Source organism: Monocercomonoides exilis (genome assembly GCF_001643675.1).
Source record: "Monocercomonoides exilis strain PA203 chromosome Unknown scaffold16-1735695, whole genome shotgun sequence".
NCBI lineage: Eukaryota > Preaxostyla > Oxymonadida > Polymastigidae > Monocercomonoides > Monocercomonoides exilis.
The window spans coordinates 1,509,067-1,537,055 of NW_027150561.1; the positions used below are offsets into that span (position 1 = coordinate 1,509,067).

At 35.1% G+C, this 27,989-nt stretch overlaps 4 protein-coding genes across 4 annotated transcripts; 3 read left to right on the forward strand and 1 right to left on the reverse strand.

Annotated features, from left to right (window-relative positions):
* Positions 1 to 97: 97 nt before the first annotated feature.
* Positions 98 to 9,872, forward strand: MONOS_3092 (putative aTP-dependent DNA helicase PcrA; the record flags this gene model as incomplete). The annotated part of the gene is made up of 7 exons (XM_067873065.1): positions 98 to 527; positions 646 to 1,898; positions 3,289 to 3,376; positions 3,591 to 6,102; positions 6,308 to 6,358; positions 6,459 to 8,492; positions 8,658 to 9,872. The coding sequence occupies 7 exons, from the start codon at positions 98 to 100 to the stop codon at positions 9,592 to 9,594; spliced, it is 7,305 nt and encodes a 2,434-aa protein (XP_067729737.1). The 3' UTR covers positions 9,595 to 9,872.
* A 560-nt stretch (positions 9,873 to 10,432) lies between these two features.
* Positions 10,433 to 14,286, reverse strand: MONOS_3091 (putative zinc finger and SCAN domain-containing protein 5; the record flags this gene model as incomplete). The annotated part of the gene is made up of 8 exons (XM_067873064.1): positions 10,433 to 10,940; positions 11,118 to 11,405; positions 11,630 to 11,809; positions 12,356 to 12,833; positions 13,019 to 13,137; positions 13,289 to 13,400; positions 13,504 to 13,762; positions 13,996 to 14,286. 8 exons carry the CDS (start codon positions 14,284 to 14,286, stop codon positions 10,433 to 10,435), a joined length of 2,235 nt encoding a protein of 744 aa, XP_067729738.1.
* Positions 14,287 to 14,502: 216 nt separating this feature from the next.
* MONOS_3090 (putative WD40 repeat protein) lies at positions 14,503 to 18,870 on the forward strand. Its single transcript, XM_067873063.1, has 10 exons — positions 14,503 to 14,734; positions 14,812 to 15,302; positions 15,396 to 15,553; positions 15,939 to 16,183; positions 16,336 to 16,406; positions 16,702 to 16,834; positions 17,090 to 17,657; positions 17,916 to 17,991; positions 18,240 to 18,343; positions 18,657 to 18,870. Exons 1-10 carry the CDS (start codon positions 14,536 to 14,538, stop codon positions 18,745 to 18,747), a joined length of 2,136 nt encoding a protein of 711 aa, XP_067729739.1. The 5' UTR covers positions 14,503 to 14,535; the 3' UTR covers positions 18,748 to 18,870.
* Positions 18,871 to 20,639: 1,769 nt separating this feature from the next.
* On the forward strand, positions 20,640 to 27,980 carry MONOS_3089 (uncharacterized protein; the record flags this gene model as incomplete). The annotated part of the gene is made up of 3 exons (XM_067873061.1): positions 20,640 to 20,908; positions 21,458 to 25,509; positions 25,957 to 27,980. 3 exons carry the CDS (start codon positions 20,640 to 20,642, stop codon positions 27,978 to 27,980), a joined length of 6,345 nt encoding a protein of 2,114 aa, XP_067729740.1.
* Positions 27,981 to 27,989: the final 9 nt, after the last annotated feature.

Consider the following 27,989-nt stretch of genomic DNA (forward strand, 5'->3'; position numbering starts at 1 on the left):
AAAAACAAATTTTTCTTGTAAAAATGACGATAGCTCTCCTTCCAATGTACAGTCTTTAATTAGAATAACAAATCCAATTCAAAGCGATAGACTAGAAATGAATAATATTCAAGTACCACCGTATTTGCATTACATATTTGAAGCTCAACAGCTTGACAAGTATCAGAGAACTGCTGTTATGATGGATGCAGATAAACCTTTGATCATTTTCGCCGGAGCTGGTGCAGGTAAAACAAAAACGATGTGCTGTCGTATTGCATATTTGCTTTCAATGACTCCACCTTCATCAATTTTGGCTATTACATTTACGACTCGTGCAGCAAAAAACATGAAAGACCAGCTTTCTCAAATTATTACATCTCCAGTAAATGAAGTTCAAGTTAAGACTTTTCATTCTTTTGCTCTTTCTGTGTTGGTGAAGCATTTGGAAGATGTGGGAATATCTCGTAACTCTTTTGGAGTTGTTGATAGAAAAAGACAGATAGAGATCATGAAAGAGGCTATAAGCATATACAAAATGGATTTTGGTGTGATTAACTCTCTTATTTTTCTTGCTTTATTTAATATGAAAAATCACCTTCACACTTTAATTTTTCATTATTTAATAATTATTTGTCATTTAAAAACGATAAATAATTTTTTCAGGGGATAATGACACAATTGAAGACGCATCAGCGTTGCTTCGACAAGTCATCCGAATGAAATCCAAAGAAGATCCAATGAACAACAAAGACATCATCTCAAAAGAGCAGCAAATGCAGCAATCATTTGAAGCTGACCAATCTTCCTTTCAAACATCGTTTTCTTCTTCTCAAAGCACAACACCACAAATTCCCAGTCCCCAGCAAACAGTCAACCGCTCCCGAGTCAATTCGCTTCCTGCGTTTGCGCTCGAACATTACACAAAATGCCTTCAAAGAGAGTCCAAGATCGATTTTGTGGACATGGTAACTTTGTGTGTGAAGCTGCTGATCAAACGAGAAGACATCGCTGAACAGGAAATCGGGGCAGCCATTCGCTATGTGCTGGTGGATGAGTTCCAGGACACGTCTCTGATGCAATACACACTTGTGCAGCTGATTGTGCGGGAGATGCAGAGGTGGGAGAGGAACTGTCGAGATATGATGATGAGTGAGGCAGCAGAAGAATGGCTGAAGGAAAACGAGGTTGGATGGCAACTTGATGGCGGTGGGTGTTCGAGGAATGCTCAGATAAAGTTGAATGGAAAAGGAACAGGGAAAAAAGCACAGATGAATGAAACAGGCTCAGAAAGTGGGTTTGACATGAATGGCTTTGATGAAAGAATGATGGAGGAAGAGTGGATTGAGTCTTCAGTGAACGAACAAGCTGGCACTAATAAACAGCGGTCAGGTAATGGTTATCACAGTAATGCTTTTAATTCGGCTATGCAACCACAGCAATCATCATCATCATCTTCTTCTTCTTCTTCTTCTTTCTCTGCTTGTTCTCTTCCATCTCCCTCATGTTTTTTCGACAGTCAAGACACATATTCCAGCAGAACTCAAACAAACTCCTCAGATTTGGATTATTCTGAAGGGCATTTTGACTCTTCACATAACAAATATCGCGGTAGTCGCAATTTTAAGCTCGAAAACCCGCCACCTCTTCTCCTTTCGCATGACAAGCAGATGCAGAAGGAAATATCTTCTTTGCCATCAACTTCATCGTCTAACTTCTCAGTGAAAGAGCAAGAAGCCACACTTTTACCTAATTCATTCCAATTTTCTTCATCAAATGCACCATCATCATCATCTTCTTTATCATTGCCAACAACCAAAACAAAGGAATCCTCCAACATTTCTCGTTCCCCTTCGTATTCAGCCAAGTCTTCCTCGCTTTTTGCAGCTGATCCAAATTTACCCTGTAGATTGACAGTGGTTGGTGATGATGATCAATCTATTTATTCGTTTCGGGGTGCTTCTCACACAGTTTTCTCGAAGTTTAAGAACGATTTTCCAAAGTGTGGAAAGAGGATGAAAAAAAGAGAGGAGTAAGTTGGAAAGGAAGAAGAAAATTTGTTTTTTTCATTTCATTTCTTTTTATTTCTTTATATTTATTTTATTTTATTTTATTTTATTTTATTTTATTTTATTTTATTTTATTTTATTTTATTTTATTTTATTTTATTTTATTTTATTTTATTTTATTTTATTTTATTTTATTTTATTTTATTTTATTTTATTTTATTTTATTTTATTTTATTTTATTTTATTTTATTTTATTTTATTTTATTTTATTTTATTTTATTTTATTTTATTTTCTTTTCTTTTCTTTTCTTTTCTTTTCTTTTCTTTTTTTTTTGATGTGATTGAAGTTATCAGCAATGCACTCTTCTTGTCAACTATCGAAGCACCAATGTGATTGTGCAGCTGACGAGATGCCTCATTGAAACAAACAAGCACAGAACAGATAAGGATTTAAGGCTTGATTAATTGATTCAATAATAATTCCTTTTGATTTATTATTTATTTATTTATTAATTTATTTATTTATTTGTTAATATTTAAAATTAATTGTCATTATTATTTTCATAATAAACATATTCATTGAATGAAACATTATTCAAAAAAAAATATATATAACTAACAATAAATAAAATTTTCAACAATAACAGGGCATATTCACTGAATGGCCATGGAAGTCTTGCTTCTATCTATCTTTTGGGAAGTGAGTCAGAAGAGATGGCGTTTGTGACATCAAGAATACATCATCTTCTGATGAATGGAACTTCTCCTAATGACAGTATGGAATATGTTTAATGTTCAAATTATTTTGATAAATTTTATTGTTATAATGCTTTATTAATGGAATTATTGAAATGCAAATTAAATTTTTCATTTTTAATTGCGTTTATGTATTCATTAATTCTCATTTCTTATGAATTTCCCTCTAATTTTTTTTTTCCTTCTACAAATAAATATTAAATAATTTCTCTCAAATCAATCAGTTGCCATTCTTTCCAGAGTCAAAGCCAACATTTTGTCTGGTTTTGTGCAGCGTCTGAAGACAATGGGGATTCCATGTGCAACTGGGAGCATAAAGAGACAAATGCTAGAGGTTTGAAGATGTTCTTCCTTTTTTTTTTTTTTTTTTTTTTTTTTTTTTTTTTTTGAATAAATTCTACAATTTTCTGGTAATTTATCCTTTTTCTATATGTTTTCTACTCTTCTTTCTTTTAAATATTTATTTATTTATTTTACAAATTATTTTTTTTCACTCTTTCTTTTTTTATTCTCAAAAACATATTTTTTTATCACAAACAATCAGCATAAGGATCTTGTTGCGTATTGCCGTCTTGTCTGCAACGAAAGTGATGACACGTCTTTTCTTCGTGTCATCAATGTGCCTCGAAGAGGTTTGCATATTTTTTTGAGTGGATAACTTTTATATTAATTTATCGAAAGAAAGGAAGAAGAAAAAAGAAAGACAACATCTTCTTTTTTTTATGTTTTCATCATTTTTCTTTTGAATCTTAATAAATTCAAATTGTTTTCATTGATTTTAATTTTGTTTTATTTTATTTTCTTTGTTTTCTTTGCTTTCACATTCAAAATAAATAATTTCAACAGAAATTGGCGACAAAGCATTAAACTACCTGAAACGCTGGTCTGCTTTCCTCAAGCAGCCTCTGCTCCCCACCAGCCGCTATTTAATCGCACATTCGTTTCCTGCCTTCACTGATGAAGTCACCTCTTCCATGGCACAGTCAATCGAAGAGTACTTTTCAAACAATTCTGATGGGAATTATTCAGCAACATCATCAAATTCTTCTTCTTCTTCTTCTTCTTCCTCCTCCTCTTCCTCTTCTTCCTCTTCCTCCTCTTCTTCTCTTCAAAACATTCTTTTCACACAGCAAAACGACCAAATAAACACATTTGATTCAAACATGCTCGAAAGCAAAGATCTTTTGCTGGCCAATGCAGAGCATTCACAATCTCAGCTAGCTTCTCTTTCAGAGCAGCAACCTGGTTTTTCTCAATCTTCTCAATTGACTTCGCAATTTTACACGCAAATTGTAGCTCAATTAACATCTCCTGATCCATTTTCAACTTCAATTTCAACGTCTTCTGCTTCAGATTCTTCGATTTCTTCTCTTTCCTCTTTCTCTTTGCCAGTTTCTCAGCTAAACTCTTCTTTCTCTGCTTCTCCAAAGAATTCACCTGGTTCTGTCAGACATCTTGCACCTCCTTCTGCGCCACTCTCAAAGAAATCTTCTTCTTCTCTTTCTTCCTCTTCTTCCTCTTCTTCTTCTCCTTTGCATTCACATCATGCCATTTCACATGTTTCTCCACAGCGCAAATCACTTTTATATCAACTCTCTTCTTCCACTTCACAATCACCTTCACCAACACATTCACATTCACATTCACATTCACATTCATCATCCTCTTCTTCCTCATCATCATCATCATCATCATCATCATCATCATCTTCTTCTTCTTCTTCCTCTTCTTCTTCTCATTCATTTCATAGTCCTCTTTCTCCTTCTCGCTATGATTCTCCTCCTCTTCCACTCGATTCTTCGTTCCTTTCTGAAGCACAACAGCCTCCTTTTGATATAACCGAAGATTCATTCAATGTCAGCCCTGCTAAGAAAATAAAGCGAAAAGACATTGAAAAAGAAGAAGGGCATTTAAATGGCAAGGAAATGAACAAGGAAGAAAAGACGGGAAAGAAGGAGAAGGAAAAGAAGAAGAAAGAGAAAGAGAAGAAAGAGAAAGAAGAAACTTTGAGAAAAAATGCAAAGAACAAATGTGAAAGTGATATGATGACTCAAAGTTCGCCTGCAGTTTCTGTGAAGTCGTATTCGAGTTTGGCTGAGTTTACAGAGGAAGAAGAGGAGCTTTTGATGAGTAGAAGAGCGAAAGAGCACAAAATGAATGGGAAAATGGTTAGAAGAGATGATGATGATGACAACGAGGAGGAAGAGGAGGAGAAGGACGAAGATGATGATAGCGATGATGAATCAGACAAAGTCATTATCAATTTGAAGAAAAAACCAAAAATCATGAACAATACTTCTTTATCTTCACCATCACCATCTTCTTCTTCTTCTTCTTTGTCATCCACGCAATCAAACACATTGGATACAAGCGAGCAACAACAACAACAACAGGAGCAAGAGACCCCTCTTTTCACTGCAGCACCATGGATGGCTCAGCAATATGCTGCTTCTGTTCCGCCACTTGCAATCCCCAAACAAAAAGGAAGAACAAACAAAACAAAGAAATCTTCGTCTTCTATTTCATCTTTTTCTGAAAATACGAGTAAAAATAGTAAAAAATCAACGAAAAACTCCAAAAAACAACCACGAATTGCATCAGCTGGGTCAGATTTCCCCAAAAACAGGCAAGCTTCGCTTGTTTCCTTTGTAAATTTGATTGACCAGGCGCGAAAACACACAGAAACACACGAGCCGTCGGAGGTGCTGAGGTTTATTTCTAACCAGTGTGGGTATCATCTGTCAGCAGAACAGAGGAGGGAGAGCTTGGAGTATGCGAAGATGATGAAGAAGGAGAAGGAGAAAGAGAGGGAAAGAGAAAGAGCAATTGAAAGAGCAAGAATGAGAATGAGCAATCCAAAGGGGATGGGGAGCGGGATGGGGTATGGAGAGAAGGAGAAGAGCAGAGAAGGTGAGGAAGACGATGTTGAGTCAGAGGAAGAAGAAGGCGTGGAAGAAGGTTTCATTCCATATGAAGAGCGGTTGGAGCGACTTGCAAGGCATTTTGATGAGATCACAGACAAGTTGTGTGAAGAAGATGAAAATCAAAACTTCCAAAAGTCTGTTTACGATGCGAATCCTTCTTCTTCTTCTTCTTCTTCTTCTCCATCTTCTCCTTTTTTCACATCTTCATCTGCAATTTGCTCAAAATCCCAGACAAAACTGTCTCAAACATCGTATCCTCGACACGGCTTAACTATTTTCCAGAGGGTAGTAGCAGAAGAGTCATTGAGAACACACGATGGAGGAGAAGCACCGCCAGAGGGAAAAGTAACTGTTACGACGATTCATCAGTCGAAAGGGCTGGAGTGGGAGCATGTGTTTATTGTGAGGTGCAATGAGGGAACAATGCCAGTTAGGTGTGAAAAAGAAGAAAGAAAGAAAGAGGAAATGGAAGTGAATATGTGTATTATATATGCATTTTTTGAAATGAATAAAGTTTTTTCTTATTCATTCAAACTTAATGGAATTATTTTTTTTTTACAAATTGATAATTTTGAATTGCATTTTCATTAAAACATTCTTATTTTGATTTCTTTTTCAACAATTTATTGAAATCTTTAGTTGCCGTGGAGATTCACCAGAAAGCGAAAAGTTGAAAGAAGAAGAAAAAAGGTTTGATTTTCTGGCTTTTTTTTCCACATTCATTTTCACAAATATTTATTTTTCATCAAAATTTATCACTTTATTTTAAATGAAACACCAACTCATTCAGAATTGCATATGTTGGTATGTCTCGAGCCACACGTCATCTGCATCTTTCGCTCATCTCCACCCAAAAACCTTCTCCTTTCTTCTTCTGCATTCCTGACATTTACTTGCGCCTCTTCCATTTGGTGGGTCTGCCTCCATCAATTCTGAGCATTCCACACGGTGATGACAGATTCTTCAATGACTTGCTGAAAATGAATGCAGACACGTTTGCCAGGGCGTTGGTTGTGTGTGGAGAAGAAGGAGAAGGAGCAGAAGGCGAAGGAGAGAAAGGAGAGCAAGGAAAAGAAGGAGAGTCAATTAAAGGAGCTGAAGAAACAAACAGTGAATGTTTCGATTCTCACTCTGAAGACAGCTTTGGTGGTAGCATTAGCATTAGCAATAGTAATAGCAGCAGCAGAAATGGAAGCATCAGTCGCAGTGAAAGCTTAACCAGTTCAAATTCCTTTGAAAGCAATTCACTTTGCAGCCGCTCTAACAGCACTTTTAGCAGGTCAAGTGACGATTCAAGCCTCACAAACAGTTTTGAAAGCGAATTTTCAATGAGAAGTGGATCAGATGGAGCGACAAAAGAAACAAAAACAGATTTTTCAAGAGAGAAAAATGGGAAATTTGCAGATTTGGATGCAAAATCTCCTTCACAGATTTCTTTTGAACAACATTCAGAACCAGGGAAAACACAAAAATTGCCTATTACGACTCAATCTTTGTCATCCAATCATCCAAATGGAGAAAAGAAAACTTCGATTGTAATTCCAACGCATCATTCAGCTTATGATAACTTATCATCTTTCCCTTTTCAGCACAACTCAGAATTTGAAGAGTCATTTCCCGAATGTTCGTTGGATTATGAAGAAGATCTGATAAGTTCAATGATAAATGCACAAAGTTCAGAATTGAGTAAGAAGATGGCTGATGGTGGTGGGGTGTGCATGCTTGCTCCTTCTGCACAACAAGACACTGCAAACAACAAACAAGCAAATGAAAAGAAAGATTTTGAAAAGAATACTTCAAATTCAAATATGACGGAAGTGAAATGGAACAAAGCAAAGGATGAAGAAGTGAATGTGAAAGGGGAAGATAACGAAGCATCATTTTTCTGTTCATCAAATTTTCGGATCGACAGTTCTGACATGGAAATGAGCGAATGGGACAGAGAAGAGAAGATGCTGGATGAAACAAACAGCTTTCTTCAGAACAGCATCTCTTCTGATTTCAAACAGCCAAGTTCTCCTTTGCAATTTATGGATAGGAAGAAATTCGAAGATGATCCAGACGAGCAAGACGACAAGCAAATTGAACTGATTTCGAGCAAAACCGAAGAATCAGACTTGTCTCAATTTCAGCAGCTTGCATCTCTCTCTTCGTTCTCATTCGACGGAGATGTGGAAATAAACGAAGAAGGTGAGAGTGAGTGGAACGACAGTGCAGCAGAGAAAGCGAAAGATAGTTTGATGGATGAAGTGGAAGCAATTGAATTGGAGCATTTTGAGCCGCTGGACGTGAAGTGTACCGAAGAGAATGAAAACGGGATGAATGATTTCTCGTTGAATCCAACAGTGTCACCGTCTTCAGCTGATGTCAATTCTATTAAGCAATCTGCAAATGATATTAAGCAGTTGCCAACACTTTTAAATTTCCAATCACCACAGCCTTCTGCGAAAAACCCTTCCACTTCAAATCCAATCCATTACTACATAATGACACAGGGTCAGAACATAAAGCAGAGCAATACTGTTTCAGATAGCATCACACAATCAACACAGCGCTCACAACTTCAACAGCTGAAACGCAACGCACAAAACAGCATTCAAGCATCACCACAAGGAGCATTCACTCAGAAATCTCCATTTGCTTCTTCGCAGTTGCATTCACAGACTTCAACACAATCTGAAGCCTCTCAGCTTTCATCACATGTACCTGTTATTCCACTTGCCATTTCTTCAGCAATGACACCTATGCCAGCGCCTCTTCCTCTGATTCCTCCTATTTCATCAAAAAGTCTTCCAAGTGTCATCTTTTTGGATGAATTGAAGCAGTTTGTTCAATTATCGAATTATGAGAAATAATTTTTTCTTTATTTTTTTTTTTAAAATTCCAAATATTTTTCTATTTTTTCAACATTCACACAAAACTTTTGAATCAATTGTCCAATTTTTCTATTATTCACTTTATATTTTTATTTTTTCATTGATTTTCCCAGATATTCAGCTCCTGTTCGTTCTGTCTATGTGCAATCTCCGTTAACACAAAGCACGTCTCAAGAAATCGCTGCCAAGACTTTTCTTCCATTCGCACTTTCGCTTCAATCACAGACACAATCACTGACACAGAAGCTATCTTATCCTGTTTCTCCTTTGAATTCTCAGGCTTCATCCCAGCCATTTATTAGAAATGGGAAGCATCCAGCAAATCTGACGCCCTTGTCAATTCTGCGCGATTTGAGAATTGAGCTTGCAAAGAAAGACGGACAAAAGCTGGCTATGAAATATGGATGGAGAGAGGCCCAGCTGTCAGATGAAAACAGAAGTACAAAGTTGTTCCGGAGTGCAAGTGTTGGGTATAAAAATGATAATTCTGCAGAAAAGATGAAGAAAAGTGCTGCGTCGCCAATCGCATCACTGAAGCAGCTGCAAATGAAAAAGAAGCAGATGAATGGGATTGGAGATTCAAGGGAAGCACAGCAAATGAAGGATGCTAAACAAATGGAACACAAAAAAATGCAAAATGAGAAAGAAACAAGACAGAACGAGCAACTTCACACTGATCGGAATCAAATACAGCGTTTTGATGATTCAAGCAGAATAGCAAAAAGCTTTGTTCAAAGCAGCACAGAAAGCCTTTCTGAGGAAACAGTCCAACCAGCAAAGATAGACGGACCACAAAAACCTCTTTCACATCTCCCACCTTTGAGTGCAATCAGCTCATTTGCACCTGAATCCTCAATGAAGTCTCAACAGTGTTCTCTTCCTGATGCATCAAAGGACACTTGGCAGTCACAAAATAACTCGCTTTCTTCGATTTGCATGAGTCAACCGATGCTGACGTCGCAAACGGTTTCGCAAATGACTTCTTCGCTGCCTCAGAATTCGCAACAGTTGAGCAACTATTTACGTCTTCCGTTTCTGAGGAATAAATGAAGAGTCTAAACACAATCGGTTTAGCCTCACTTTCGTTTTGCGAGTTTTGTTCTTGTTATGATATGAAACTAAAATTTGCGTGGCACGTAAAAGTGCTTTTGTAACTGTTTTATTTTTTCAAAAATTTGTTTTTTTTACAATTAATGTGAAATTCGATTATGTTTGTTTCGATTTTTCGTTTCGATTTTTTCATTTCAAATTTATCACATATTTGTTTTGCTTTTATTTCACATATTTTTTATTGGTTGGCTAATGTTTCAATTGAAAACATCACTGAAGTCAATAATAATGTTTGTTAAAAAAAATTTTGGATTGTCACAAAATCTGAAGCTTTTCTAAAAGCAACTGCCAAATTTTAACTTTCATTAGTCACAAACAAGTAATTAAGAATGCAAAAATTTACGAAAAATAACATTCTCAACAAAGGATATTCGCTTGCTTTTTTATTTTTTTTTAATATTGAATTCGTTTGTCTATGCTTTCAAGTCGATAAAGATGTTGAACAACAGAACACATTAAACTATTTTTGCATCTTTGAATAATTAAACTGATAAAATCTGTAATATGCATTTGAGACATGTTGATATTAGAAAATAAAAAAAAAAGGTGAAAAAATATAATTAGACTAGAAAGGTGAATATTGAAATAAATGTTCTTGCGACATCAAAAAACTCTTTCGCAATAAAAAATACACACTCAAATCAGAGTAAACAAAACTTTTGTTCTAAAAAACAACTTGAGAACCAAGCATTTCAATTCCTTTTCTATTTCAATTTTCAAAACGTATATTTGTGTCCCTTAACATTTTTTATTCTTCTTCTTCTTCTTCTTCTTTCACTTACTCCTCTTTCTTCAAAATATCGTGTATCTGGTCTTCAGGAATGCCATACATTCCCATCAGCTTCTTCAGCTCCACAATCATCTCCTTCTCATTCATCACTTCTGCAGCAGCCTCGTCAGCAGCGCGGGTTGCTCTGACATATAGAGACTTCACAAATGAAAGAGGGACGATTGCTGAAGGATAGGAAGAAGAGGAAGAGGAAGAGGAAGTGAAGGAGGAGGGAGAAGAAGAAGAATAATAACCTTCAGGTTCTAAATGAACAGAGGAATCTGGATTGGATATAGAATTCTTTTCTGGCTTCTTTTCTGCAATCTTTTCTAAATATTCATCCAACACTTTCACATTTTGGCTGAGCATTCTCAACTTTTGCTGATGTTCTTTGATATCTTCCATTTGGCTTTCTTCTTTTTTCAATGAAGCAATTTTCATTTTTAGCTCTTCTTTCTTTTGAAGTACTGCTTTTGTCAAATCAACGCATTCTTTTGGTTTTTTATCGCAGCATTCGCTTTTGAAATTAAAAAGTGTTAATAAAATTGAACAAAAAAATGGAAAATGAAAAAATCGAAAACAGACAAAAATTTGACAAAATAGAGATAAGAATTTTCATTGTGTAAACATTAGAGTATCATATAAATATATGGTTATCAATGAAAAATTTTCACAATGAATCAAAAATCCACACCATTTTTCTTCTTTTATTTGTGAAAGTCTTTCCAAAAAACTCTTCCCTCCATCATTTTCTGTACATTTTTCATTCTCTTTTGCTAAGTCTTCCATTTTGAGCTTTTCCTCAAAGTTTTCAGAAATTACTTTTTTTTCTTTTAGTTCAATTCTTATTTCACTTTCTCTTTTTGCTGCTTCTATCAATTTTTTAGTATCAAATGAAGAATAAAACGGGAATTTTGAAAGAGATTGTTTGGAAGAATGACGCTGGACGAACAATTCTTCGTTCATCAAGTCGGTTAAAGCTCTGAATGAAAAATTGAGAAAGATGAAGAGAAAAAAAAGTAAGGAAATGAAAATGAACACAATAAACGTTTTTTTTTAAATGAAAAGTGATGAAGAAATAACAAAAAATAGACAAAAATACGAAAAAAAATAAATAAATAAAAAAAAAAATAAATTTTCGTGAAAAAACAACATGAAAACAATAAAAATTTTCTAAAGTCCATCCATTTTCTGAACATAACAAACCGAGCAACAATTATCGGATCTCCATTAAGATCGACTTCTTCGCAAAATTCGCAATTGGGACAAGAACTTTCAGCAACAAATGACAAAATCAAAGGAAAATACGAAAAATCGAGCAAAGATCCGTTTGAAAGAGTGAATGTGTTAGATGAAGAATTAGAGGGTGGAACAATTAGTCCATCTCTTTTGAAGGGAAAGAAGAAGAAGAAGATGATGATGAAAGAGAATTTGAAGAAAAAGAAGAAAGAAAGAAAGAAAGAAAGAAAAGAAAAGAAAAGAAAAGAAAAGAAAAGAAAAGAAAAGAAAAGAAAAGAAAAGAAAAGAAAAGAAAAGAAAAGAAAAGAAAAGAAAAGAAAAGAAAAAGAAAAGAAAAGAAAAGAAAAGAAAAGAAAAGAAAAAGAAAAGAAAAGAAAAGAAAAGAAAAGAAAAGAAAAGAAAAGAAAAGAAAAGAAAAGAAAAGAAAAGAAAAGAAAAGAAAAGAAAAGAAAAGAAAAAGAAAAGAAAAAGAAAAGAAAAAGAAAAGAAAAGAAAAGAAAAGAAAAAGAAAAGAAAAGAAAAAGAAAAGAAAAGAAAAGAAAAGAAAAGAAAAGAAAAGAAAAGAAAAGAAAAGAAAAGAAAAGAAAAGAAAAGAAAAGAAAAGAAAAGAAAACGAGAAAATTTCATTTTAATAATTTATTTTTTTCAAAAAAAAAAGAAGTTATTATCAGAAATAACAAAGTGAAAGCATACAAATAGCCTATTAATTCTCCCTTTCTTGCATAGCCGTCCATCCACACGCCAAAACATCCATTTTCTTGGGCTTTGTCAACAACAACATCATCACTAGCAGCAGAAAGAGAAGAAGAAGAAGAAGAAGAAGATGAAGAGGAAGAGGAAGGAGAAGAAGGAGGAGGAGGAGAAGAAGAAGAAGAACTTGAAGAATATGAATGCAGACCCGAAGATGTTTCTGTATTTTTGTGTTCATCTTTATCTTCATCAAGAATATCAGAATTTAAGATATTCGATAAAATGCATTTAGGTGAATCAACAACTGGACATGGGTGAACAAAACATGAAGAAGAGGAGGGCTCTTTGAGAAATTGCACAGAAAGAGATTCAGATTTGGCAGTTGGTGATGAAGTTGAATTAGAAGAAACGGGGCTTTTTTGCTGCTTTTGGATTAAAAATAGACTGAATGTTGTGAGGTCATAAGGGCGTGTGGTTGTAACTTGGCATTTCAATTTATTGTTATTTGAAGTTTTCAATGACGAAGAGTTTTTTTTAATATATGTTCATATAAAATTCACATAATTGATGAACAGCAATCGAAAACAAGCAAAAAAATTTCAAAAAAAAAAAAAAAAAAAAAAAAAAAAAAAAGATTTATTATAAAAAAAACAAATGCTGGCATACAGACGAAATCTGAGCTCAAAACCGTGTTTTCCAAGGCAACTGTTTGTTTTTGAGGAAATATTGCATTCAAAACTTCTTTTGAATCCATTTCTGAAATGCATCTATCGCAAAGCCAACAGCTTAAAAGAAATGCGATTTTAAATGGGAAAAAAAAGTTTTGGAATAAAATTATAAAAACAATAATAGTTGTGTCACAGATTTTCAATGTGAAATTGCATTGATACAAAAATGTACGCTGAATTGAAAATTCTTTGAGCTTATTAGACAAACTTTCTTATTTCTTGGCGTCTTTTCTTCTTCTTTTGATCTGAGTATTTAATTAGAACACTTTCAGCAGCACATGACAAATGATACCACAGTCCACATCTGGCGCATTTCAAACCTGAACAAACGTTAAATATATCAATATATGGCATTTTTTGAATAAAAAAATGGTTAATTATAAAAATTTTGAAGAATACATTTTTAAATTGAATTAAAAATACCGTCATCATTCCAACTTTGCTTTCTGCAAGTTGCGCAAAATGGATATGCCAAACTATTATCACTCCCATCTTCAGTCTCATCTTCACTTTCCTCTTTCAAATCGTAAAAAGAGAAATTTGATTCACCTTCCGACTCAAGTTCTGAATCTTCAGATATGATTATTCGTCTGTGATTCCCTTTCAATCGTCCTTTTCGATTGACTTTGATTATAGGACTCATCTCATTTTCAATTTGAGTATGTGCTTCTTCTGAAAATTTCTAATAGTAATTCTAAAACAAAAAGCAAGAAAACATAAAACTTATACTTTTGAAAAATCATGCTCATTTATCCCGTTTTCAAACGAACCTTACAAAAGCACACCATATTTATTGATTCTTTTTTGAGCAACTCGAAAGGACAAATTTTTGTTTCCATCCATATGCGTCCGTTTATGAGTATGAAGATTAGACGAGCTTGAAAAAGCTTTTCCGCATCCAGGCCAATTACAAACGTAAGGTTTCTCTCCTGTGTGTATTCGTTTGTGCTTTTGAAGATCAGACGAGCTTGAAAAAGCTTTTCCGCATCCAGGCCAATCACAAACGTAAGGTTTCTCTCCTGTGTGTATTCGTTTGTGCTTTTGAAGATCAGACGATTGGATAAAAGCCTTTCCACATCCGGGCCAATCACAAGCATAAGGCTTCTCTCCTGTATGTATTCGTTTGTGAATAAGAAGATGAGACGGTCTTATAAAAGCCTTTCCACATCCAGGCCAATCGCAAAAATGTGATTTCTTCTGGGACATTGAAGCTTTATTTACGCCTTAGCTCAATTACTTTCGTTAAGCACTTTTTCTACAGTGAAACAAGACTCAAAACAATGACTTCTAAAAGCATTGTTCTTGTGCAAGAATTATAACTTAAAGCATAAGTAAATTCAAAATAAATTGTTAAAACAAATTCAAACGCAACCATTCATGCCACTGTTTAGAAAATTTTAAAAAAGTTAATTATGTAAAATCAGATCCAATTTGTTTTAAAATCTGCAGATTTGAATGGCAACTTTGGAACTCGAACATTGCGTTGGAGGAATTTATACAATTTCTAATTCACTTCATTATCATAATGATGGTAAAACAATTGTCACAGTTGCAGGAGCCGCAATTGTTTTATCTGATATTACTGATCCTCATAATCAATCGTTTTTGCACGGACATTCTGGAACCATTTGCTCAATTGCATTATCTCCGAATGGTGTGAATTTTGTTGGAGTTTTATTTTTGAACTTTTTCTCATTTCAATTAATACAAAAAATAATCTATCAATGAAAGGAAAATACATCGCAAGTGGCCAACTTGGAGATGATGCAGATGTCATTGTTTGGGACTTTGAACGAAAAAAATTAATTCACAAACTTTGCCAACATGAACATGGAGTTTCAACGATTGCATTTTCTTTGGACAGCAGACTATTATTGACTGTGGGAGACTTTTTTGACAGAAAGTTATTCATATGGGATATTGAATCTGGTGGAATTGTTGCAAATGTCCAAGTTACGTCAACGGGCAGCGCTTCAATACATCAAACAGCAGCAGACAAACGACCTCCCCCGCAGCCTTCACGAATGACTGCTGCAACTGGTTCAGTGCGTGCATCTTCAAGCTCCACAATGGGAGAAGGTGAGTATGTTGCTGCTGCTTGGGGAGGACATGCTAGAGATATCAAGAGGCGAGAAACGACGGATTTGATTTTTGCAACGGCAGGTCCGATTGTTTCGCTATGGACGTTGACTCCTCACACAGGAGAATTGCATCAAGAAAAGGTTTGAAATAGAAACTTTAAGGACAAAAATCAAAAATTACATTCATTTCCAATCATTAAAATATATCTGCATTTTTTTTTGTAATTCTTTCAGTTTCAAACAGGTTCGACGGTGCGTTCATTTACGTCTGTTGGTTTCACGACAGATGGAGAAAGATGCATTGCAGGAACCACGAGTGGGGATTTTGCTGTGTTTCTGGTGAGGACAATGGTTATGGAGATGCTTGTGCCGGCATGTTCAGGAGGAATAAGGTTTGGACTTTTGATGTGACACTTATTTGCAGTTTATTTAAAATTGATTTTTCTTCTTTTCTTTTTTTCTTTTTAACTTTTAAATTTATTTGAACATTTATCTCTTTCTTTCTTCGACTATTATGATATATATTTATATTTATATTTATATTTATATTTATATTTATATTTATATTTATATTTATATTTATATTTATATTTATATTTATATTTATATTTATATTTATATTTATATTTATATTTATATTTATATTTATATTTATATTTATATTTATATTTATATTTATATTTATATTTATATTTATATTTATATTTATATTTATATTTATATTTACATATTAATTCCCTCTTATCTCCTTCAATCACCTGACAAATGAAACTGCAGAACAATTCTTGTTCTCCCTTCAAACAGCATTCTTGTCGGAGGCGGTGACGGAACACTAACCAAATTCAGCCCATCCGGCAGATCTTACATTGCCACAAACCAGAAGCGTATTGGAGAGCCACTTCCAGTTGCGTCTTCAGCTGCCCCTTCACTTTCTCATTCATACCAAATGCCTTCTTCGTCAAGCTCATCTTCTTCAGCCACGCCTTCTTCTTCCTCTTCCTCTTCATCGTCGTCTTCAACGGGTTTGTTCATTTGATTTTCTCTTTGTATTGTTGTTTTTGAATTCTTTAACTGAATTTTAATTGTTGTTGTGGATTTTTTTTCCTTTTTTTTCCTTTTTTTACATGAAAAATGTTATTTCCTTCAATTTTCATTGATATTTTGCTATTTATAGCGCCTTGCCCACCAATCACTGCACTGTCTAATGGAGGTGGTGAAACACGTGTAATAACTGCTTCAATAGATGTTTGTTTAACGAAAAGACAATTATTATTAATTCATGTGTTTTTTGTTTATTGAAAAATTTTTTTAAACATAAAATGGAACATATTTTGAATATTATCATCTTTTGTTTTTATTTTTATTTTTATTTTTATTTTTATTTTTATTTTTATTTTTATTTTTATTTTTATTTTTATTTTTATTTTTATTTTTATTTTTATTTTTATTTTTATTTTTATTTTTATTTTTATTTTTATTTATTTATATCTTTTGTATTTCCAATCAATCTGAATCAAATACTTTATTTCTATCGTTTCAGGGAACTGTCCATTCTACCAGTCTAACTGACTGGAGTGTTGTGCCACTCTCTTACTCTCATTCAGGTCCTGTCACTTCTCTTTCATTTCCATTGGCCATTTCTGATAAGTTCGCCACATGCTCTCCTGACGATGGTTTGATTCTTGTGTTGTTTTGATTGAGGATTTAATTTAATTTAATTTAATTTTTTTTTTAATTTTTATTTTCTTGTTCTGCACTTTTCCCTCATTTGATTGAAATAACCTTTTGAAACAATGTTTAAAACCAAAAAATATTCATATATATACTTTATTATTTATTTATTTTATCACAATTTTCCATATCAAATTACTTTTTCTTCTCATTCTCAAACACCCTCCCTCCCTCTCTCCCTCTCTCCAATGTTTCAGGCACCGTCCGTGTGTGGGACTTATCCACATATGACACACTCTCCCTCTGCCAAGTAGCCAAAGAGCACCCTCGTTGTGTGAGCTGGTGTGGAGATTGTCTGTGTGTTGGGTACGACAGCGGCGAAATCCGGTTTGTTGATGGCTTCAGTGGAGATGTTCTGTGGACAGTGGTTGGGGCACATAAGGGGATGTGCAGTGCGATCTGCGGGACAGGTGCATCAAGCAGCAGCAGCTATGGAGGAGGAGAAGGAGAAGCTAAAGCTACATTGGGCGGAGGGAGTGAGCTGTTTGTGTCTGGCGGAGAAACAGGCGAGGTGCGTGTGTGGTCGGTGCGTGATCGCTCGCTGAAGACGCAGCTGAAAGAGCACACGCAACGAGTGAGTGGGGTGACTCTGTTTGGAGACAGAAGCCATTTTGTCTCATGGTCAAAAGATGGAAGATGGTCGTGTGTGGATCTGGCGAGGGAGAGGAGGGTGGGGTCGTATCGAAGCAGAGGGTCGATTTTGGGGCTGGCGCTGCTGCCGGATGAGCAGAGGGTGATTACCACGTGCTCGGATAGATGTGTTGTGTATGATTGGAGGAAGAAAGAGAAAGAGAAAGAGAAAGAGAAAGAGAAAGAAAGAAAGAAAGAGAAAGAGATTTTAAGAAACTGATGCATTTTGAATTTTTTGTTTATTTTTGAAATGAATGAAGATGCTTCTTTTTGAATAATTGTGTAATGTTTCATCATTTTTCAAATTTAATGCGATATTTTTCAAATTTTTGTTATATCTTCTTTCTTTCTTTTTTTTTTTTTGAATTTGATAATGATCATTTTCAACTCCAGTTTCTGGGATATGGCTGTGGCTGATCCTGTTCGCGTTATAAAAGATGCACATGAAGATCAAGTTACTTGCATTTCGGTATGATTGTTTCAAAGGAAGTGAAATATCGTGAATATGAAATAGAATTTTATAATTAACAGTTGAAAAATTATGTTTTTTTTTTTTGAATAATTATGAAAATTTTCTTGCTTTCTTTCTTTTTATTCTGGTTTTTGTTTTGTTATCTTTTGTAATTTCCATATTAATTATATATTTTTTTCATTTTTTTGTTTATTCTTGTGTCTCTTAACATTTCTTTTATTATTATTATTATTATTAACGATAAGGTTGCAAATGATTCAGATATGTTTGCCACTGGTGGAATGGATAATGTAGTGAAGCTGTGGGATTTGAAAGGATCGCTCATTGGTGAATTCCATGGACATTCAGCGTATGCTTCTGGAGTGTTGATGGATGATTCTTTCTTTCTTTCTTTCTCTCTCTCTCTCTCTCTTTTTTTTTTTTTTTTTTTTTTTTTTTTTTTTTTTTTTTTTTTTTTTTTTTTTTTTCCAATGATGAAAAAGAAAGGAAAGGAGGAGAGTGAATATTTATTCTAATTATTCAAAATCTAAATTCTATTTTTTCTTCTTTTTCTTGGGAAATTTCATTTTTATTTATTGTAATTTTATTTTATTTTATTTTTATTTTTTATTTATTTGTTATTTATAAAATGGTTATTCATTATCTTGCTTTTCTTGCTTAAGGTCAATCAATGCAATTGGATTTACACCAGATGATAAGCAACTTATTTCTGTTGGCGATGATGGAAATTGCCTCATATGGAATGTATATTAACTCGCAAAGTTGCAATTCTTTTGTTTCTTCTTCTTCTTCTTCACTTCTTTACGTTTGATTTAAATTTTTTCAGAATTAAATATTTCTATCATGGCAAAAAACAAGAATTTTTTATTTGAAAAATAATAATTTTCTGAAATCATTTTTTAAATGAGATTAAAAAACAGCAAACAATTTCCAGAGGAAAGGATGAAGTGCAAAAAGATTGTGGATTTATATTTGTATTATAAATGGTAATTGGGCTTTATTCTTCAGTTTTTTCGTTTTTATTTTTGACGAATTTAGTCAATAATGGTTATCTAATTTATTGAAATCCAGTTTTCTCATTGAATATAGCAATAGTCGATTGGATTTATGCAATGCATGCATTAACATTTAAAGAACTAGCTTTTTGTGCTGTATTTTGCAGCATTAATTACTTCGAATCTTTGAAATATTTATTTCATTTTACAGTGTCATTTCTGGTCATAAAGTCTTGATAAATAGAATCGTTGAATATTTTGCACTCAAATTTCATCATTCGCACGCTAGCTTGAACATTTACAGTTAATCGTGAAATTATTAAAAAGAGCAAGGGAAAAATCGAAAATGATGATTAAATCTTGAACATATCCACAAAAAGAATGTTGATTGGTGTGCATACCTTCTTACAATTTTTGCACAATGTTCATCATTTTGCTTTGAAATGCAAATGGCTATATCTTTCTGTGATTTTTATTCAATATTTGATAATGAAAATTGCATTAATCTCTCCGGGAAGGCATATAAGTGCATCAAAAATGCTTGTTCATTTCATGAAGCATCTTATTAAATTTCATAAGAGTGCAGCATTTGGCATTATCACAGAAAATTTGTTTGGATGAATTGCAAACTTCAAATATTTGCATGAAATACCTCTTGCAATTTATGTTTTCATCAAATTGAAAGAGAAGAAATCTTGTTATTTCTCTATTTTGGCTCCCGTTGTAAAAGAATGGAAGTATTTTTGATTCGAGAGAAGAAAAATATCAACTGAAAAGAAAGGAATGCATATGGGGAGATGAAAGAAATTAACAAATTTGCAGGTGTTAATATGTGCAAAGGAATGTGCTTGTTAGCAAATACAATAAAATGGATAGAGAAGTCATTGTTTTCTGAAGAGTTTGATCTTGAAATTGCTGAAGAATTGATGTTAAATTATTATTTTGAAATATTTTCAGATGAGTTCTGCACATTCAAGTCAGAAATTGAAGAATGGTTGAAAAGAGTGTGTTGAAAATTTTAACTGAATAACAGCCGATTTCATTTCTTACCATTTGAAACAAAAAAATCTTTCTCACGGATCAATGTTCCCCATTAAGATTCGTAATTACGATCATGCCCTTTATCAAAAAAAAACGGTGAGAATGTTCAGAGAAAAAATGAAATTTCTCTTTATCATGATTCCGATGTGTTTGCTTTTGTGCAGCAACGGAATATGCAGAGAAGTATGTGCGAAGAGTTATGATTTCTCCGAAAGCAAAGCATTCGAAGTATATGAATTGTCAAAAAATACAAATGATTTCAACAGAAAATCAATGGTCAGTAATTGTTTGTTTGAAACATTTGAGCAACAACAAAAATGTGGAATAAACAAAGCAGAATTGTTTGGAACTTTGACGAACGATTTCACTTCACTTTTAATGCTTGAAAATTCAACACTGAACTTATTGAATATGAATTGCAATTGGGATGAAAAATCGAGACTTTCAGAAATTGACAACAGTTCGTCATTGTCTCTTGCTGATTGTGATATTCATCGAGAGGATTTGACAACAAGAAGTTTTATCGAATCATCTGGCACTCTAATTTTATCAAACGTGTCAATTGAATCAGGTATCCAAGAAATGAAACAGATTTATCCATTGGTCGAGATGTCTGACAATTCTTTACTGTCTGTCCGTCGCTGTATCTTCACATCTATTACTGTGGAATCTTCTTCTATGCTGTTTTCTGGAGTTTCTTCGTCGGCAGATATTTCTCAATGTGTCTTCAAGAACATCACTAAAGCACCGCAAGATGCAAACAAAGAAACAGCACTTCAAAGAGATGAAAATGTTGAAAATATTAAAATTGAAGGATGTATGTTTATTTTCTGTGATAATCCTTATTATGGAGCAGTTATCTTTCCTTCTTCTGACTCGTTTGTGATGACAAACTCTTCATTTAATTCATGTTTGAATTATCGAAATATCGAAATGAACAGATCGTTTTATGAGAAGCAAACATTTTCATCTGGGAATGTGTCTTTTACTGATTGCTTCTTTAAATGTTCATCAAATGAAAATGGAGGTGCGTTAAATGTTGGTGGAGAATCAACAACGTGCAGTATTTTGCGATGCCATTTTAATGAATGTTCGGTGAATAATACAAATCAAAATGTGAGTGGTGGATGCTTTTTTTTTCTTGATATATTTGCAGCGAGCAGTGTGGATTCAAATTATACTCACTCATATTCTTCATATTGTTGTGGTGGATGCTATTTGCGAAACATAAAAAGTGTGCAAATGAGATATTGTATAATTGCACATTGCACTTCAATGTTTTACTCAGGAATGGAAATTGATTTTACAATTGAAACAGTTGTACAATCGTGTTTGATTCATCATTGCAATGGACCAAACAAGAATGGAGGTTTAGAAGTTTATTCGGGAAAAAGATTTATAAAAATAATTGAATGTTATTTACACAGTTGTTTTACAAATTTGGGAGGTGCTATTGATTTTCACCGTGCAGATCATCAAATACCCTTTGGATCTTCGATATCGTATTGCTTCTTTTCAAATAATACATCAACTGAACAAAATTATGGAAGAGATATCACACTTTTTGAAAATTGGATCGGAAAAATCAGAGACGAAGATGTTGTTCAGTGCTGCTCGACAAGCAATAAACCTCGTGCAACTGATGGAGGAACAAACAAAGATAAATGGCTTCATGATCCTCCAATTTCAAGTGAATCTTTTATAGAGTTCTTTGTTTGCTCTCGAAGAGGGCAAGATTTGGATGGATGGGGAGATAGAACTCGACCATTCAAAACTGTGTCATTTTGTTTGAGCAAGAGATCGGGTCAAAAGATAACTGTTTGCAGAGGGGAATATGAAGAAGGCAGCATCAATGTTGGATCATTTGAAATGAACCTAATTGGAGATGGGATTGACAATTCATTCCTAACGTCGCATGATGTTCATGAAAATCTTGCCTTATTTATTGTTGAAGGCGGAGAACTTGAAGTCATTCGATTTTCACTCGTCCACTCAGCGGAAGCATCATCTGATGCAAGCTTTCTGGCAATGCTTGATGAAGGAAGTGCTAAATTCTCACATTGTGAAATAAAAGGAAATTCAGAGGTTTCATCAACGATGTTTTCAGTTCCATTCATGGATCTGAGAAGTGGGATAACACACATTGACAACTGTAAATTCCAAAATATTTATCTTCGGCACAACTCGCTGATTCTGAATGCTTGTGTTGGAAATTTGGAAATAAACGGAACATCGTTTTCAGAAATAAAACGAAATGCAGGGAATGGGTCTGTTTTCGAAATTGTGGTTGAGGATGGTGAGAATATGCAATTGAGTGATCTTGCAATTGAGAAGTGCTCATGTGCAGAAGGGAATGGAGGTGCAATAAAAGCAGATATGAAGAGTGGAAGTCGACTGGAGATTTGTGGCACGAATTTGAGCAATGGTGAATTTACAATTTGTTCATGCTCTGCTAAAAATGGGGAAAGTGAATGGGGAGCTGGAGGAGGAATAATGCTGGACTGCCGCCAGGGAGGAAGTGATTTTGTTCTAACATCAATTAGTTTTTCTGAAAATTCAGCAACATTCGGCAAGAACATATTTGTTGTTGGAACAAAATTGGAAGAAGTGTGTTCAGCATCAAAATTTGCATTTCCGCTGAATGAAACTTCGTTGGATGAGTTGATGGGGTTTGAAAGCAGCGAGATTGGAGCTGCAGTTCCTCTTATTCTGCTGTGGGAACCGCTGCCCTCTGTTGTGATTGTAAGTGGAAGAAATGGAGTCGATCATATTCGATGCGGATTTGCCATTTCTCCGTGTAGTACCATTGAATATGCGGAAAAGACCAATTTCAGTTCGTTTGATAGAAAAATCAAGATTGTTCCTCCTTTTGAGTTTGATCGTTCATCTGTTTTGGAAACCAGAGATTGCGAGATTTATGTTGAAGCAAAGGGAACAGTGATTGAGATTGTTGGAGATTCATCGTTACCTGAGAATGGATTTATTGAAACGAGAATAAACGCAGATTTCTCCAACATCACATTCCAGCTTCCTTCAACACTACCAGATGGCAAGCCTTTTCTGTGCTGCTCGAAGAGCATTTTGAAACTTCTCGACTGTGGACTTGGAAAGATCTCATCAGAAGTTGTGTTTCAGTCGACATTTTGCGGTGTTGTTGGAGGACAACTTAACATTACGAACTTTTTGATGACGGAATTGTCATTTGACTCTTCTTTTGTGCTTTCAATTGGAGAGAGTTCTGATGCAATATTGGACGGAATTAACATGACAAAAGCGAGTGGCACTGACAAGAGTTTGATTGTCGAAGAGCAGAAAGGGGCAATAACTGTTCAAAACTGCACTTTTGAATCGTTCGAAGGAAGAGATTGTGCAATAATTATGTGGAAAGGTGGAAAGGACTTGAAAGTGAAAAGCACAAATATGTCATCAGTGACAAGGCAAACAGGGAATGGAAGTGGAATCTGTCTGAAATGCAATGATGGGGATGTGTCAATTGTCAGCTGTGTTGAATGCAGATTTAACCTGTGTGCAGTTGATGAAGAGCAAAGCGGAGGAGGAGGTATATACGGAATTTTTGAAAAAGGATGTGAAATAGAAATTGATAAAAGCAGTTTCATATCATGCAGTGCTCCTGGAATTGCGGAAGGGGAATCAAAAAAGGGCAAAGGAGGAGGATTGCTGCTGGATGTCACACATCAAGAAGCAAAATTTGTAATATCTGAGCCAACATTCAAACACAATTCGGCAGAGTTTGGGAAAAACTTGTTTTTGTTTGCCAACGATTTGAATAAGAGTGTCACAAAGGATTCGTTTGTCTTTGATTATAGTGAAATGAAAGACGACAGCACGTTATTTGAGGGAAGCGATGATAATTTTACAAATGAAGATCTCTTCCGATTCCTTGTTCAATATACGAGCAATGAGATTCATGTGTCTGCAAGAGGATTAGATGTGTTGAGGTGCGGAGCAGAGGATGATCCATGTCGAACATTATGGAGAGGAATGAAACAGATTGATTTGAATGGAGTGAATAAGACAATTATTATTTGTGAATCCTGTGTTGTTAGCGATCTGTTTGATCTTTCTAGCTTTTCTGTGAGATCGAGCTCAAATGATTTGGATCGAGCAGAAATGGCTATTTTGATGTTTGAGAATTTGGACGCTGTCAGAGACAATCCAACAATTACAAGTGAAAAAGATCTTTTATTAAGTGAAATTGGTATTCAAGCCAAAGAAAACTACCAGAGTTTGAATAATGTTTTGCTGTTGTGTCAAAATGGGCTTTTAGAACTGACACACTGCAAATTTGATTCTTTGTCAACTCCAAACGCCCCTCTAAGTGCATCATTTGTGCGAATAGATTGCGGAAGACTTGACATAAATGAATTGAACGTTGAATCAATAAACATTGGAAGGAGCATGATTGTTGTTAATGATTTCAAAGAAATTTCAATAACAGATATTGAGGTCAGATCATGCAATATCAGTGGCGGGAGTATATGTGAAACTTCACACTCAAATGAAAGGAGTGGAAACAGTGAAGGAGCACGAATAACTGTAACAGACTCTGTGTTTGAGGCGCTGAATGGATTAACAGATGAAAGCCGAGCAATGAGCTTCAAAGATACAACAAATATTGATGTTTTGCTTAACGAGAGTGTATTTTCAGCTTGCCAGTCAACAAAAAATCAGAAAGGAGGAACGATAATGATCGAGCTGGAAGCGAATGGATGCCTGCAATTTACACAATGCACGATTGAAAAGAGCGGTTGTTCCACCACAAATGGAATTGGTGGAGGATTATTCCTGAGAACTGATTTGAAATCTGATTTGGACTTTTTGATTGAGCCAACGAAATTTGATGCTAATACGGCTTTTGTTGGCCGAGATGTCTTTGTGGAGTGTGAAAGTTTAGAGTCTCAAATTAACGAGAAACATTTCAGAATCCACTTCAATGAGAGTTTTATTCGGCAAAACGCGTTGTTTGGGATTGACAGAAGCGATTTTTCGTCGGAGCCAGTCGATTTGTTGAACTTTATTTTGATATATCAATCAGACACAATCATTGTTTCCTCAGATGTGGAAAACAAAGGCGAAGATTCAAGAAATTGTGGAACAAGAGTTTTGCCATGTATTTCAATTGGATATGGACTGTGTCATTTAACGGATGTTTTTGAAAGCAGACTTATTATCGATAAATCAAGTTCAATTGAACAAGAAGTGGAGCTGAAAGGAGTTGTTGTCGCTTCTCGAAATCGAAATGTTGCTCAGATACGTGTTTGTTTGTCTCAAAGAATCAATGGGAATGCAGTTGTCGTGTGTTCTGGTGCAAGTGAAATGCATCTTCTTTCATTTTTGTTTTCATCACCGATATCCTCTCCACATATCTCATTTATAAGTGCAACTGAAGATATGTTGATTATTGAGGATTGCCTGTTTGGTTGCGAAAATGAGTTGAGTGATGTCTCGATTCCATTCAGTTTGATTAACATCAGCAATGTTGAGTTAATAATGAATAATATTTCGATATCTGATGTGGTATTTGATTGTGATAGTTTGATTTCCATTGAAAAATGTGAAAGAGATGTTAGCATTGAAAAACTGTTGATAAATAATGTGACAGCAGACAACAATCTGTTATTAATAAGAGGCGACGAGTTTCCTTTAAGTGATGAAGCACGCACAATTTTAATTTCTGACTCAAGATTCATGAACACCAATTGTCACTCAAATGTTGGATCCACAATTTTCATACAATCAGTAGCAGCCCCCTTCCAGTTGTGTAATAGCGTGTTCGATAACTGTAAATCTTCGAGTGAAAAAGGAAGCACGATGAGTGTAAATTTTTGTTTGGATGTGAGTATTTCTTCATGTATTTTCAATGGAGACATCAATTTCAATGAAAGCAATGATGCAATTAATGAAGATGTTTGCAAGTGGAACTGTTCATTTGTTGATGTTGTTGACACATCGATGAAAATGACTGGAACTTCGATTTCTAATTGCAGCAAAGGAGGATTATCAGTCAGCGGAGGATGGGCACTAATAAGCGAAGGATGGTTCGAGAATAACAATCCTTTGATTGATCGATTTCATTCTGTTCGAAGAAATGTTATATGTTCTGATGGTTGCCATTTGAATATCAATAATCCGAAAGGTGGTGATGGTGTGAAAAGCAGCCCATCAATGTGGGTGCTTAATAAAGGGTGCGAATTGGAAGGCTTGCTATCCGAGATTTCATCACCGTTATTTATTCCAGTGTTGAATACAATACAGACACAAGAAGCTGAAAATTCCATCAAATTAAAATTTTATGGATCGCTTTTTCTTCCATGTAATCTTTCGTTTCAAATTGTTGCAGTGATCAATGGTGTCAATTCCATTGAAACTTATGAATTTGAAGCAGATGATTTCACATCTGAAAATGAAATTCATAAAACGATTTCATCGAATCTTCTATCAAGTGTTAACATTGAAGCAGAAGTATTTGCACACATTTTATTTGGTGATGCAAAAAATCCATCTTCAACTGATTCTTTCATTCTGAAGAACAGGAGTGAGTCTGAACAAAAAGGGGGCGAAAGATTAGTCGAAGGTGGAAAAGAAGGAAAATTTTATTTATTATTGATTGTTATAATTATGGCTGTTGTTCTATTGATTGTCCTTGCTGTGTCTATTGTATTCATTGTTCGATGGAAGAAGGTGAAGAATGAGGCAGAAGATCTGAGAGAGATTGTGAATGACAACATCAGAAAGGATCCGAAGGCGTTTGAGATGGTGACGATGGAGATGTCGCCTGAGGAGCAGTGGAGGAGAGCAGAGAATGAGGCAGAGAAGAAGAATGAAGAGAGGATAAAGAAGAGAGTGTATGAGAAAAGCTTGGGTCATTCAGAGTCATCAGAGCATTTGTTGAGTGAGAGTGGTTCGACTGAATACATTTTGGGAAGAGACTCAGACAAGATTCCTCAATGGATGCTGGAAAAAGATGAGGAAGAGGAAATTCGAAAGCAGACTCCATCACCATCCATCTCATCCACTTCAACAACAGACACTTCAGACACAGAATCCACTTTTGTTCGAGGGGAGGATCTGTGCCCCACCACCTCATCGATGTCAAACTTGGTGGATGCAATGGCGTGCTCATCCCCTCATGAGAAGCTGATTGTGGATCTGAGGGATTCGCTGTTCATGCTGCTTCATGGAAGGAACAAGACAAAGGAGATGGCGATTGGGAGTTTGAAGGAGAGGGAGCAGACAGCTGCTCAGATCCTGTTCTGGGTGGCCAATCTTGCGCTCCATTCATTTGACGAAATGGAAAACGGATTATCTTCTCTTGCCAATTTGAGTCCCCACATTGTGCTGTTCTCGGAGCACATGGTCATCTGCGTTGCTCTCCACTCCGACTGCTCGTCAGACTCTGACACTTCATCTGTCTCTTCAGCCTCCACCATTGCCACATCTTCCTCTGATGTTTCTGTGAAGAGCGAGAGATTCACAAAATCACCTCCTCCTTCATCTGCCTTTGAGGATGAGGATGACAACAGAAAAGAGTGCATGAGGTGGAAGGCGCCAGAGCTGCTGATCAACAAGAATATGGGAGCAACAAAGGAGTCGGTTGCCTTCTCGATTGGGATGATGCTGTGGGAGTGTCTGACACTGAATATCCCGTTTGGAGAATACGAGGCAGAAATTGCGGGGCAGAAGATTGTGAATGGAGAAAGGCCAAATTTGCAGATGGTCAATTCTTCAACTTTGGCTGAAATTATCCAATCATGTGTTTCAGAAGACATCTCAAAACGACTCGAACTCACCGTTCTCAAGAGAGAGTTCATCCAGCGGTTTCCAAAAAATGCTGTGATATTCACTGTTTCTGATGCAGTTGATGTTGATGAAGTCACAAACATCTCAGACAGCAAGCAAGAGCCAACAGTGAGCTTTGAGGTGCATTGAAAAGCTATT